This window comes from Ictalurus punctatus, chromosome 1, assembly GCF_001660625.3.
Source record: "Ictalurus punctatus breed USDA103 chromosome 1, Coco_2.0, whole genome shotgun sequence".
Classification (NCBI taxonomy): domain Eukaryota; kingdom Metazoa; phylum Chordata; class Actinopteri; order Siluriformes; family Ictaluridae; genus Ictalurus; species Ictalurus punctatus.
In genome coordinates, this window is record NC_030416.2 from 3,901,571 (window position 1) to 3,915,954 (window position 14,384).

General features: G+C 40.9%; 1 protein-coding gene across 11 annotated transcripts in view; it reads right to left on the bottom strand.

Annotated features, from left to right (window-relative positions):
* The window catches only part of cobl (cordon-bleu WH2 repeat protein), a 74,818-nt gene that overhangs the window by 24,424 nt on the left and 36,010 nt on the right, over positions 1-14,384 (bottom strand). For 3 of the 11 annotated variants that reach the window (XM_017466484.3, XM_017466461.3, XM_017466447.3), the window contains 5 exons: positions 13,374-13,602; positions 12,580-12,624; positions 9,572-9,654; positions 7,954-8,025; positions 4,627-4,821 (listed from right to left, as the gene is read on the bottom strand). In XM_017466484.3, coding sequence (XP_017321973.1) covers positions 4,627-4,821; positions 7,954-8,025; positions 9,572-9,654; positions 12,580-12,624; positions 13,374-13,602 — 624 coding nt within the window. The remainder of the gene's footprint in view (positions 1-4,626; positions 4,822-7,953; positions 8,026-9,571; positions 9,655-12,579; positions 12,625-13,373; positions 13,603-14,384) is intronic. The other 8 variants (XM_053679351.1, XM_017466518.3, XM_017466452.3 and 5 more) reach the window with 7 other exon arrangements.

A 14,384-nucleotide genomic window follows, 5' to 3' on the forward strand; every position in this document is an offset into this window, starting at 1 on the left:
CTCAAGGTCCCTTTCCAGAACCTTCACACTAACTGTTCCTCAGTGGTGGAATGAACTTCCAACCTCAATCCAGACCACAGAATCTCTCACCGTCTTCAAAAAACAGCTAAAGACCCACCTCTTCCGTGAGCACCTAACCAACCCATAAAACACAAACCCCACTTTATAAAATATATATATATATATATATATATATATATATATATATATATATATATATATATATATATATATTAATTACAGTGACCCTTAAACCTCTACTCTGTGCACTTTGCTTCTTCTGGAACTCAATTAATGGATCTTGTATTGTAGCACGACTTGTATTGTTCTCCGCTTGATGTATCGCTCTGCTTGTATTTCCTTATTTGTAAGTTGCTTTGGATTAAAGAGTCTGCTAAATGAATAAATGTAAAATGTAAATGTAAGGCAGAAAGGTATAGACTAGTTGTAGTCGGCCATATATCCCTGCAGGGTATGATCTCTGTTGGGTTTGGGGATACTCCCAAGTTCCAGGTTGACGATAACAAGAGCACACATTGAGTACAATGTTGCTCATAAGTGTACTGGTACCAGAGCACTGTTTCCCCAACACAACAACCAAAGAGAATGGTGTGTGGGTCCTTGTCCTGCTCAAATATATGTGGGACACACATCTGTGAGTCACACAAACTGTGCTCTGCCAATAAGACAGTCCATTGTCCATGATATGATGGTTTTGTTCACCTGCATCCTTCTACCCAAACACCACAACTTGTATGGTGTTGAATACACTGGAGATGCCTCACTATGCTGCTTGCGTTGTCCAAATGGGAGTACACTCTGCTCAGGAGGATTGCTAGATCATCCACTCCAATGCTATCCTGATACTCAAATTGCAAGGGGGTCCATCGTTGTCCTAACCAGTGGTCGAAGGTGAGATAAATACCCAGCCTCTCAAAGGTCTTTGTTATGTACTGTTAGGGCCACAGGTTTGAACAGGTTTCTGGTTGCAAGCTATAGATGCTTAAAATCCCTACCTGCTCAAGGCATCAATCGTGGCTCCCTGTCATTATTTGACAAATTAATTTTAGAAAGAAAAATGACTGAAACATTGTGAATTCAAAAATCCTAAGATGCAATCACTCTCTGTTAAGAACTATCCGCAAACCCCCCCCCTCCGGTTATTGGAGGATTTTTTTCTAGGGTAAAGTTCATGCTGAACTTCATAATAACACCCCCACCCCCCACCAGCAGCACCTTCCCAGTAGATGCATATTTAAATGTACTGTACAGACTTCATTCCTACAGCACACACACACACACACACACACACACACACACACACACACACACACACACACACACACGTCACCCTTCACCCCAAACTACAACAGTACATCTACAGCAAAGAAAATAAAGGAAAGAGGGGGGGTGGGGTACAAACAGAAGGGATATGGGAAAGAAGACAGACAATGCAGCAGACAAGTAAGTAAAGGAGGAGGGAAGGGAGTGAAGGATGAAAGGGAAGGCTGTAACAGTATTTGAGGACCCTGTTGAGGGTCCTCAAATAACTCATCCTTGACAAATTATACTTTAAACATAGTCATTATTCCTCACTAGTTTCTTATTGGCTGTGGACAGACAATGTGTAAGAGTGGAAGTGAACTAACATGGTGTCCCCAACTCTGAATAGGTGGAGGGGCTGCACTCGTAAGTTACACTGTGTGTATTTTGATTTGTGTCAGTTTAAAATAAAATTCTAAAATAATATCATGCCTTCTAAAATAAAAGCTCTCTCAACAGAGTCCTGAGGGAAGTTTTCACTTCAGAAGATCCAACCCCCACTCCCTGTAATCCTGTGCAATACCGGCATGATGAATATGTTAAAAGTTAAGCAGGTTCCTGCTTAAAGCCAAGCTATTTAATTACTTTGTCCTGTACCCTGCTCTCAAGCTGGAACATTTGATTAACTCCTTCTTTTCGGTTTCAATCAATCTTCAGCATGTACTTATCCACCCACGAACAAATACTCGTAGCCCAACACCACCACCACTTGTGCAACTACGCATAAGGACGTTTGATTTGTTCCAAGGAACCAGTTACTTTACTGCGGAGTACATACAGTGCTGTGAAAAAGTATTTGCCCCCATCTTGATTTCTTCTGTTTTCGTGTACGTCTCGTAATAAATCGTTTCAGAAAATAAAACAAAGGCAACCTGAGAAAAGACAAAATACCGTTTTTAAATGATAATGTTATTTAAAATAGTTATCCAATACCAACTGGGCCTGGGTAAAAATGCATTTGATGATGTCCATAAGTTCCGGACTGCAGGCAACCATTGACTGCAAAGGATTTGCATCCAAGTATTAAAAATAATCCTAATATTTATGGTTGTTAGTTTGTCCAATCACATTTGAATGAAAGTCTACACATCAATCACATCTTGTTTGCTTCATTTCAAATCCATTGAGGAGGTGTACAGAGGCGAAATGATGAAAATGATGAATGATTGGATATTTCTCTGTACCATCAACTTGGGATGGTAGACTGAGATTAGCAAGTTGCAAGCCACTGATAAGGTAAGCCTCAACATCCGCCACGCCAACTTCGATCAAAAGGTGCAGGATATTTGTTGGTACCTCTACAGCACGGGGAAGAGCTTTCTCTTACAAAGCCCCACAGCTATGGAACAGCCTTACAAGTAGCGTTCGGGACTCAGGCACAGTCTCAGTGTTTACGTCTAGGCTGAAAACGTATTTGCTTGGTCAAGCTTTCAAGATCTAGAGATTTCACGGCCATAGAGTGCTGTGGTGAACTGGGATGTTTGGATGCTGTCGCCTCCCCACTCTGACACGTTCACTCAGGTTTGTTGATGGTGGAGTGATGTCCCAGGTTGCCCCGTTTTGACCATGTAGTTCACAGTTACAGAAGGGAATTATTTATAATCACACTATCCGATGTCACCCAGATGATTATGAGTTCCTCTCAAGGTTTCTTCCTCATATCATCTCAGGGAGTTTTCCCCTTGCCATCTTACCTCGCCTATGGCTTGCTCATGAGGGATAAATTTATACATTTAAAATTTATATCCTGATATGATACATTTCTGTAAAGCTGCTTTGGGACAATTTCCGTTGTTTAAAATGCTATACAAATAAAAATGTAATGAACTGAAATAAAAATATTTCAAAGAACATGTTTTTAAAAAGCAGACTTGTAAAAAGAAAGCAAGCTACTCCGATTGAAAGCTCTTTAAACGTGATTCGTACATGTGGTATTTTATGCCTTTATATACAGCATAACTTTTGCAAGAACGTCTTGTTTGGACCGGGAATCCATTCAGAATGGCATGATCAGGCTTACAATCTGATGTATGTGACGATCAGCTGGCCCTTGGAGACGATCTGTGAGCCGAGCTGTGCGAGTGAGTGAGTGGGCTAAAATAAGCTCAGAGGCAGCAGCTGTCCTCATGTGACTGCGCTCAGATTACACGAGGGCGCACGCGGACATGGCGCAACCGCTTTCTAGAAGTCTTGAGGCTGCAATCCTAGCATCTATTACAAATAGATGTAGCGTGTGATTTGTAGGTAGGGTGTAAAGTCGGTTAGTCTTCTGTTTTTGCCTCATTGCGAACCGGTGGAAACTCGGGGGGGACTGGTCTCCGAAAGATCTGACTGGAGGCCAAGGGTTGAGGAGGCGAAAGCTCCTGGTCTTAAAAGGCTAGCAAGCTTAACGGTCTTAAATGACCCTGCTTTGCTGGGTACAGCTGAAAAAGTTTGCCCTGACAGTGCTACGCCACTGGTGAATTCAGTGCTGCAGTAATGCTTTACCATGCACACACTTCTTCCAAGTATACACCTCCTAACATCAAATCTACAGCTGCTAGTCAAATTCTTAGCAATAATTGTGCAGGTTTTGCACACTCCGTTTATTTGAGGCCGACTGCCGTGGTTGACCACTGAGTGATGATGTATTTCCTCTCCGTACGTTTGTTATTAACCCTTGGTCATGCAGAGCCCAATGGAACATTCTTCCTCAGGACCCAAAGAACGGCGAGAAGAGCAGCATACATATGGAACTAACACACCTGCACAATGTGGAAGGCCAGGACGATGAGGTGCGTCTTCCTAACACCGCATTTCCTGTATGGAAGCGCAAACTAACGTTACAAGAGAGGCTCTGGTGTAACGGTCGGCGTTTTGTTTCGGCTTTATTGATCGTTTGTTTAACGACTTTACTGAGCAGTGTCTTATAAAAATGCCATTAAATGGACAAAGACTAATTTGACCCCCAACACCCCACAAAAAGTCTGCACACTTATCTAGACTAGATAAGTCTAGCTTGTTTGTTTATTTATTTACTTGACAAAACGGTCGCTTCATTTTAACAAGCAACAAAAATGGACAATGGTGCGATATTACAATCTCTGCTAGTTCTCTATCTTTATCCATCTATACGTCACTCTTCTTTTGGTAAACAAAACGTCCAATGGACGATTGGCCCTTCTAGAGACTATGGGGACGCAAACTTTTGCACTGGACTGAATACTACTGCAGACGACCAATTCCCAGTATATGCTTGTATATGTGTGTGAGTGTATCTTTCTTTGAGGTGTGTGTGTGTGTGTGTAAGGCGTGTGCTCTCACCTGCACCACCAGTGCCGAAGCGCACTGCGTTTGCGTCTGCGTGAGAGTCTGAGCCGAAGGACGAGGCGGAGCCGGAGCGCGCCGTTTCTTAGGCTCTGTTTTGGGAGACAGCCTGGAGAGGTTCATGGCCGACTGTGATTGGCCCAGAGTGTTGGGACGAGCCTCTACATACACGCCGCTGACCGCCGACAGACCCTGAGGGAGGACAAACATACGCAAAGGCAATGGTTAAACATGCACAGACATGTCTGCACACTTACTTGTGCGTGTGTGTGTGTGTTATAGAGGTCAGCAGAGTTGAGCGTGATGCAAGCTAGAAGGTATGACTGAACGTTAAATGTCAAGTGACATGCGTTAAAGCTGCTATAAAAACGCAGCCGTTCCCACGTGACGTCCTTGTTTGTGCTGTTTATGCTGCTTCTTAGTAGACAGCTGTGGAACACGAGCCCCTTCTTCGAAAAGTACATACAGGCTGTACAATGAAAATCTCTGGCTGTTTGATTGCGGACAGCTGGCGGACTCCCCGAGCGCCTCATTTGCATATTGCCGTAAATAAACGCGAAACCCAGATGACGATAGCACGAATTAACGCTAGAGGTAAACATGGAGGTAGGATTCTTCCAAATGTAACCGATCAGACAACACACTGTCTAGCAGTGGCGTCACGAGGCTGGTGTACCCGGGGATAACGATCGTCAGGATAACAAACAAACAAATAAAAATGTCTTTTTGAATTCTTTATTCTGATTGGTCCGAAGCTGTTGATTCGTTTTTCTATAACACTAGATCTGACCGGGGTTCCGGCCGCGATTCAAATCTCGGCTTTATGTTAACGCGTTCTTCGTTTCTATAGTAACAACTCGTATGACAGACATTCCGCATAATCGAACTAATTAAAAAAAAAACACTCCATTTAACAAATAAACAGCTTTCTCTAACATTTAACATTTATGGAAGGAGTTTCCAGTGGCAGAGGTTTTGAAATGCCAAATCTACAGAATGGAGTGACATGATGAGTAGCTTTTTTATTTTTTCTTAAAAAAATTTACTTCAATAGAGAGAGAGAGAGAGAGAGAGAGAGAGAGAGAACAACGTATTGTAAGGGAACGCCTGTTTATAACACAATATACCTGATGACAGGAACTTGTGTCACGGAAGTTCCATTACATTAATTGTATCTAGAAATGGATAAAAAAACGTGACATGCCATTTGTTAATGAATGAAAAATTCGAATTGTTGTGAAAATTGCTGTGGTATAATAAAAGGAATGAAACACTGGGAGACCTCCCGCTATGGGAAATTAATCACCTTTCCCATGGTTTTCCTATAATAGCGCACCCCTAAGTATTTAACACGAACTTCCATTTCTTGTGAGCTACATGGGCCACTCCTTGTAGCGCCACCTCTGAACCAGTGCAGCAGATGTCAGACACTAGGCATGTCCTGGTTGATGAACAGGATTCTTCTAAAATGGAAGTTTGATATTTTTACACAAAAGCTAGCCGGGAACCTGAAGTACAATCACATGAAGGTGTTTAAGGACATGGTGTGACCCGACTCGGCTTTTACGAGGAAACAACGAGACGGTGTTTACACATGTGGCTTAGGTATGATAAGATCTTGAGTGCTTCACTGAGCGTGCGTGTGTCATCACCAGTCATGAACAATACTGGCCTTGTAGCACGTGTGCCATGACAAAAAAACTAAAGAAAACGATCGAAATACAAGAGATAAATAAGTAATAGGACTAGGTTAGTGTTATCATCATGCTTTTGATGGTGGGAATATTTCCAGTCTCTAAACGTGTTGCTTTGTTCCTACTGGGAAAAATTCCGACCAATCGAATTCATCTCGCGTGTCTTGATTTAATCGCGGCACACGCGCCATCTAACCTACGGTAAATCATTTTAGTCTGAATAACTCAGGTCCGTCTTTAACTTTATTCATACCTCGCAATCGCAATACGAAGCAAAACGATCTCACTGTGGTGTACCGTCTCAATCGGGAAGTCCTGTAGGTTTCGGCTATCGTCATGCACGGTCATGCTAACTCGCACAAGGTTTACATTTAAATGTAATGCATGTGGACTGAGGTATTAGTGCTGTAAATAAACTAAATGAAACAACAGTAATACAGGCACTCATTATTTAAGGCTGCACAATATATAATCATAATGAATCTTTATGGATCACAGCACAGTGAAATTCTTTTCTTCACATACCCCAGCATGCCATGAAGTTGGGGTCAGAGCGCAGGGTCAGCCATGATACAGCGCCCTCGGAGTAGAGAGGGTTAAGGGCCCAACAGTGGAAGTTTGGCAGTGCTGGGGCTTGAACCCCTGACCTTCCGATCAGTCACCCAGAGACTTAACCGCCAAGCCACCACTGCCCTTTATATATAGTAACCTTAGGTGAATGTAATAACTGTTTATATGCTAATGTTTTCTGTAAGACAACTTACTTATTTAACGAAGAAGTCCTTCAGTGACAACATGACATGACAAGCTGGTTTTTTTATCTTATTGATTTAAAGCGAGAGAACCTGGTGAGAACCTGACGGTTTATAGCTGTTATAAGTAGGTGATAACAGGAACGAACGTCTAACGTAACTACAGTATAAAGAATCAACAGGTATGGTGTGACAATCTTTAATGGGAAAAAAGGTTGTTACAGTTAGAAAGTTGATGTAGTATATGATTAATCGATGTGTAACTGTGCCGCATCGCATCAGGCCGCATCGCATCAGGCCACCTCGCATCACACTGCAACACCCTCTAGTGTTTCATTCCACGGTATATTTAATTGGTATTACTTCCACACACACAAAAGGTTTCAAAATGAACTAAATAAAGAAAAGTATTTTTTGAACTAAACAAAAAAACAAAAAACAAGCTTTGCATTTAAGAATCGGTGGTGCTTTATTTTTAAGCTGACTTTACATCTATTACAAGTTAAAACCAAATCTTTTTAAACTTAAACACCAATCTCCAGTAGAATATTCATTAATATATCATGTTCCAACTTTTCACAGTCTTTCAGGTCGATAATGTACTGTACTGGACAATCGTACACCTGACGCACCACGGAATTGTGTGCGAGTACTGCCCTCTGGTGGCGCGAAGAGCTCAAACACAAGTGTAAGGTGAGGCTTTAGAGCACAAAACGTTGTAAGAAGGAGTGACAAGAATCTTTAACAGAACCTCTCATTTCAGGAACAAAGCTCACAATCGATACTAAAGCTTATGATCTGACTGAGAGAGATCGCGAAAGGCAGAATGTATCTGTGTTAGTAAGAGGACAGAGACACACACAGGGGTTAGTACTTACATTGATGTTAGTGTGTGTGTTTTGCATTAGTCGGCCATCGTGCTGATCCATGTCATCAGAGAACTCTTCGGTCTGAAACAGGGAGCGCAAAGAGCTTCTACATACACACTCGGGATAGTACATTATTCGCTGCGTGTCTCTAGTTGGGATGTAAGATGGGGTTGAGGAACTGTCAGAATTAGAATTCACACACAATGTTGACATTTCTATCTCTGGAGGTTTCCCCCCTCCCAATGTTTTCCAGTGTTTCTTGGGGCATAGTAGAGATCATATTAAAAAAACAAAACAAAACAAAAAAAAACTTCCAAGTTTAAATCTGAATACAGATGCAGATAGTTGGAGTACTACAGAAATTTAATGGCACTGCGTTAGATCCCTGATACACACACTGAGCATTGGGGGTCGCTAGACATCTCAAGTGTTCCGATAATTGCAAGGTTGGCCGTTTTTAATTTTCTCTGACGGCCATCTCTGCGTCATGGCACACGACAAATTTTGCTTATATAGCTTTTTTGCAGAAACCTCAATTTCTCGGCTCAGGATGGTCCTAGCTGCTTGGAACAAAAACCAATCTCTATAGCATGTTACGAGGCAAATGTAAAATATAAACATTTTCCACATTCATGTTCCATAGACTTAGAACTTAAGTCTAAATGTAACGCTCAAGATTGCTCATAGTTCCACTTTTAGGGTGAGTTTATAATGGGAAGGGTTCGAGTCTGGGACTTAAATTTTTTAGGGGGTATCTGGGTAAGTAAAGTGTGCATGCAGAACATTTCATGCAGAACATAATGGGTGCAAGAATGTGCAATTTTTTTAAAAAAATGTTCCTCACTTCCAGGTTGAGTATCTCTGGTGGGGGACCAGATATGAACCTGAAATTCTCACAGAAATAAGTCCTCTATAGTAGCATTCTGCTGCAAAAAACTTGCGTGTTTGTGGAAAATTAAAAACGGTTGCACAGTATGCATTGGACCACTTGAAATGGAAAGCATTAAAAATAATGGAGATTTGTTAATTAGGGGATTTTATGCTTGCACTAGTGTGTTCCTTATACATGGGTACTAGAATAATACCTAGGTGCTGGAAATGGGTAATGAAAAACTGGTGATTACAAATAAATCACAAAATTGAAAAAACAAGATTGAAAAAACAAAAACAGCATTTGAATGTTTTAAGCATTGCTAAGTTTGATTTTTTTTTTTTTTTTACTTTGCATTACAGTTCAATAACAAAACAGTCATAAATGCATATTTGAGGTGTGAAGTTTTTGCAATAACGGCGACGAGCAACTTAAGTATTCGTGTAATGTAATTAAAATATGACTGCGGAACGACTTCATTATATCTGTGAAAAGAATGTATAATAAAACGTAAAATTTGTACAAATATTTTTTATTTGACTTTAACATGGAAAAAAGCGCTTTCACGAAATTGGTACCATGTTACTCGTGTCGTTATCCCATCAAACACTACTAGACAGTTAAACTAGCAATGTTAGACAGCTTTGTTTACATCTCAGCTGTGAAACTAGTGAGCGGGTCCCAAAAATATAACCTGTAATATCGTAAACGGTGCTAAAAGATAATACAGGCATATGACTAGTGTACATCCCTTACCTTCGATTTCCTCCGACTGAAGCTGAACAAGCCCAGAAGTCCCTTCTTCTCACCTCCACTGGCGTCGGAGTTGAGAGACTCTGCTGAAATATAAACAGTTGCACTATTTGTAACTAATAACAGCAGCAAAGGAACGAATGGAATGAACACTCACATAAACACAGTCAAGTCCACTAATAAGAACTTGTTTTTGTTGTTGTTTAATAATCAATTAATCTCACTAATATATCTCAAACAAGACTGCTTTGCGTAAGTACCAACATTTAGGGTTTAGCCATAGTATTTACAATTTTGACCCCTTGTTAAGTTAATGTCATTTTTTTTTTTTTTTAAAGGGTGTTCTTATTGAGTGAATGCAGTAGGGATGACCTTGTACTGGTATATTAGCAATACCAAGTGTGAAAAGGAACTTTTCCCCCAGCTGTTTGTCACTGAAGAGATCAAGCAACCTAAGAGCAATGCAGTAAAGTCTTTGCTTTTCACTATGGGAAGTTTTCTGCACACGCTTTGTGCTCATGTACAGAATCTTCTCCATACCATTCGGTTACATCATCTCATTTTTGTGTAAAATAGCATGAATGGTTTACATTTACAAATTTAGCTGCAAAATCAAACAATATCATCTGCATCACTTCTGGATTTCCAGTATAATTTCTATCTTCAGACTTCCAGGAGGGCAGAGTGATGCCATTTTCCTCTGAGGTAAAAAAAAAAAAATAAATAAATAAGGTTTCGGTTGTCCAAGATGGCTGCCTCCTAATGCTCCTACACCACATCAGCAGGTCTGTATGACATCACTGAAGAAACGGGTGTAGCTCGAGACAGGGCTTTACAGTATAGATTAGCCTACGCTAGTCTTGTAGCTCAATTGCAAAGATAAATAAGCAACACATGTCAAACATGCCTTTGTTGATCCGCTACACAAGTGCAACGTTGTGTAAAACGGACTTTTTTTTCCCCGGAACAGTTTCTTCAGTAGATAACATTTGAATGAAAAACGTTTGCATCAGCTATATTAAATAAACTGGATAAAGATTTAATAAACATTTACTACCTGACTAAATTAACAGTTCTTGGTAGTGGATTCGTACAAAAGCATAAAACACACGTATGCAGAATAGAGCTTTGCTAGCAACATGCTGCTAGAATTCATACAGTACAATGAGGCTAACAAACATAAATGTTTGGATGATGTTCTTAATTTGTGGCGAAGTTTCCCAGCACAGCTATAATAAGATATAATAAGATATGGTGGAGAAGCTCCATTCAAATGAGGGGGATAAAATATGCCCTTGGCAGAGGTGTCTTGGTGGTTAAGGCTCTGGGTTACTGATAGTAAGGTCGGGGGTTTCAAGCCGCACTGTTGGGCCCTTGAGCAAGACCCTTAACCCTCTCTGCTCCAGGGGCGCTGTATCATGGCTGACCGTGCGCTCAGACCCCAGCTTCCTGACATGCTGGAGTATGCGAAGAAAAGAATTTCACTGTGCTCGAATGTATATGTGACCAGTCACGACTCGTTATCATTATCATTTAAGCATCTTGGGATATTCATTGATCAAGCTGTACTTAGCTTCATGTGTTAGGCAGTATGTAGCCATAGCTAATCAAACGGTTTAAGTGTGGATTTCCCAATCCAGTGTGCATTTCTCGTGTTGCGCCTCGTAACAGTCTCATTAAGGGAACGCGTGTTCTTCAGACTGGAGCTTTTCATTCCAGCCCACAACATGATCGCAAACTCAGCGGATGTAAATTTCCTACAAATTTCAAATGAGACTGGCCTGCAACATTCTAGCCACACTGATTTGGATGAGGTTGTGCTCCTCCAGTAGATGGCGCTGCAGTTTTGCCAATTCCAAATTACAACGACTAAATCCATTTCAAGCTTCCCCACAATCTGTGCTTTAGTATTGCACTCAATGAGTTGTAAAACAGAAAACAACCAATAGAGAAGCTCACGAGATTAATATGAAAACTACTGGATGTACAGTTGGGGCCAAAAGTTTACAATGAAGAATAGATTTTTATTCAACTAGTATAAAGAACTAATGAAAGGGCTACTCAGCTGATACTCCTTATTCACAAACAATGGACGCTCCTTGTTCTCGTCCTGGTGTGTTATTATCCCTACTGCTTTCGGTTAACCAGATTTTCAACTTATATCAGTAAACAATTGTGGAGACCGAGACAAAAGCAGTGTTTCTATAAGATCTATAAGCAGGGGTGGCTGGTATAAATAGGCGAGCAGGGCTGGGATCCTCCCTGTCTTTCAAAGTAAAATATATCAATAGAAGGTTTCTTTTTTTAAACGTCAAGATTAGATGATTTTCTAACAAACGTCAAGGTGGATTATTTTGGACTTTTGTGGAATCAAGTGCAACACCACCACCACCAATGGTTGTACGTCCAGTTGCGGGAGTAATGAACGTGAATTTACCCTTAAAATCAGCCTTCACACGACCAAAATGTAGGCGGAACTAAACGTAGACAGACTAATTATATGCTGTCCAATCAAAGACAATAGAACCATAAGTTTAGTGATTTTAGGGCGGTAGTAGGGCTGTCTTGGGTCCTACTGTAAGGCCAGGATTGCACAACATGGCCAAAATACCCATACTGCAATGGTGAAATTGTGCAAAAATAGTAAAACCTCTTTGTTGAAGTTTCAAGACTGGACCAAAATGATTTGGATGATGTTGGCACAGAATTATAACCATTGCACAGGGCTTAATTAGATACAGAGACAAGAGAGACTGACCTGTATTAAAAATGGTATAAAGGTGAGTTCGAGGGCTCATTTGCATGTTATTAATGTCAGTAGTGCAACCACAAATGCCACTTAAATAAATAACAAATTCAAGCTTGTTGCATGAGCAAAAAGAGAAAGGCAGGGCGATGTTAATAATGCTCGCAAAGACAGCAAATTAACCGGACACACAAAAAGCAGCAACTACGGACGGTATGACAACTGAGCAGCAGCAGCAGCAGCAGCTATGTTGAGAGAGTGATACCTGAGTAGTTAAGTACAGGAGCCGAGAGCATTTTAGGCTGGAGAACTGGGAATAGAAACGACACCAACAGGGCATTTAATTACGTTGTAGTAAAGCAGTGGACAAGTTCGAAAGTCTGAGTCCCGTCCAATTATTATTTTGTCTGTCCATATATCATTCTGTTTGTCCATCAGTCAGTCTGTCATTCTCTATGTGTCCATCCATCTAGCGTTCTGTATGTCTGTGCATCTATCGTTCTGTCCATTCCGCCAGTGCTCTGTGTGTCTGGCCGTCCGTCGATCATTTTGTCTGTTCAGTTTGTACGTTGTACTGTCTGTTTATCATTCTGTCAGTCTGTCTCTCTCTTGTCTTCTTGTCTGTCTGTCTATCCAGCGATCATTATGTCCTTCTGTCTATTTTCTGTCTGTCTTACTATCATTCTGCCTGTCTATCGTCCTGTCTGTCTACCCGTCTCTTGTCTGTCTAGCCATCTATTGTTCTGTCCTTCAGTCTGTCTATGCATCAATCTCTCTGTCCGTCTAGTTTTCTATCAGTCTGTCTGTCTGTCTGTCTGACTATCATTCTGCCTGTCTACCATTCTATCTGTCTACCCAACGTCTGTCTATCCAGCTATCATTATGTATTTCTGTCTATTTTCTGTCTGTCTGTCTATCATTCTGTTTGTCTGTCCATCATATTGTCTGACTATCTACCATTCTGTCCATCTGTCTATCGTCCTGTCTTGCCATATATAAATATTTCAATTCAAAATGCACAATGTGTGTGTGTGTGTGTGTGTGTGTTTTGGTGTTTACCCAGTGCCTGGTCGAGCACGTAAAGCTCACGGATGTTGAGTTCAGTGAGCGACTTGTGCAGGTCCAGCTCGTGCTGGCTGACAGAGTCACGTAGCAGGAGCACACGTGCAGGATTGAATTCACACTTCTGGCAGATGGCGGGCACCAGGCTTTGCAGGGGTACGAGGGGGTTCACACGCACTACTGCCTTCTGCCCACGGTGGTAGTTTACCACCAGACGCACTGTCTTCTGTACGAGAGTGAGTGAGAGAGAGAGAGAGAGAGAGGGAGAGAGCCCAAGTTAGGTTGAGCTTTCAGTAATGCATTCAACAGCCTTGTCATCAACATCCCCTTGGTTGACCTTCCTTTACTTTAAAAGTACAAGTGTCATTCAAGTAAGGATTGAGATCCCACTAATATATATATATATATATATATATATATATATATATATATATATATATATATATATATATATATATATATATATATATATATATATATATGACACACACACACACACACACACACACACACACACACACAGGAGAACTTCCCCAGAACTTCAGGAGAACTTCCCCAGAAGGTATTGCAAATTGATATGTCGTGTACACGTGTGCACCAATGAAAGACGTAATCTTCCACAAACATGACAACTTATTTGCAAGATAGAGTGTAAAAAAAATCCCAGTCCAAATTATACGCTCCTCTCCTTATATGTATAAAATATTAAGTGAAAAACAAATAATCAGAAACATTTTAGAGGAAAATAGGAAAAAGAAGAAAAAAAGTGACAATAACCTGCTTGCATAAATGTGCACACCCTTTATAACTGGGGATGTTGCTGTGTTCAGAATGAACCAAATCTCATTCAAGCTCATGTTCAAAAGTAATTATCATACAGCTGTCATCAATGCAATTATTCTGATGAAATCAGATCAAATGTTTCTGTAGGATCTTCTTAAGATCTTCTTGGATTCATCCGACTGCTGAAGCCATGGTCTGCGAAAAGCTGACAAGGCATGCTCTTGT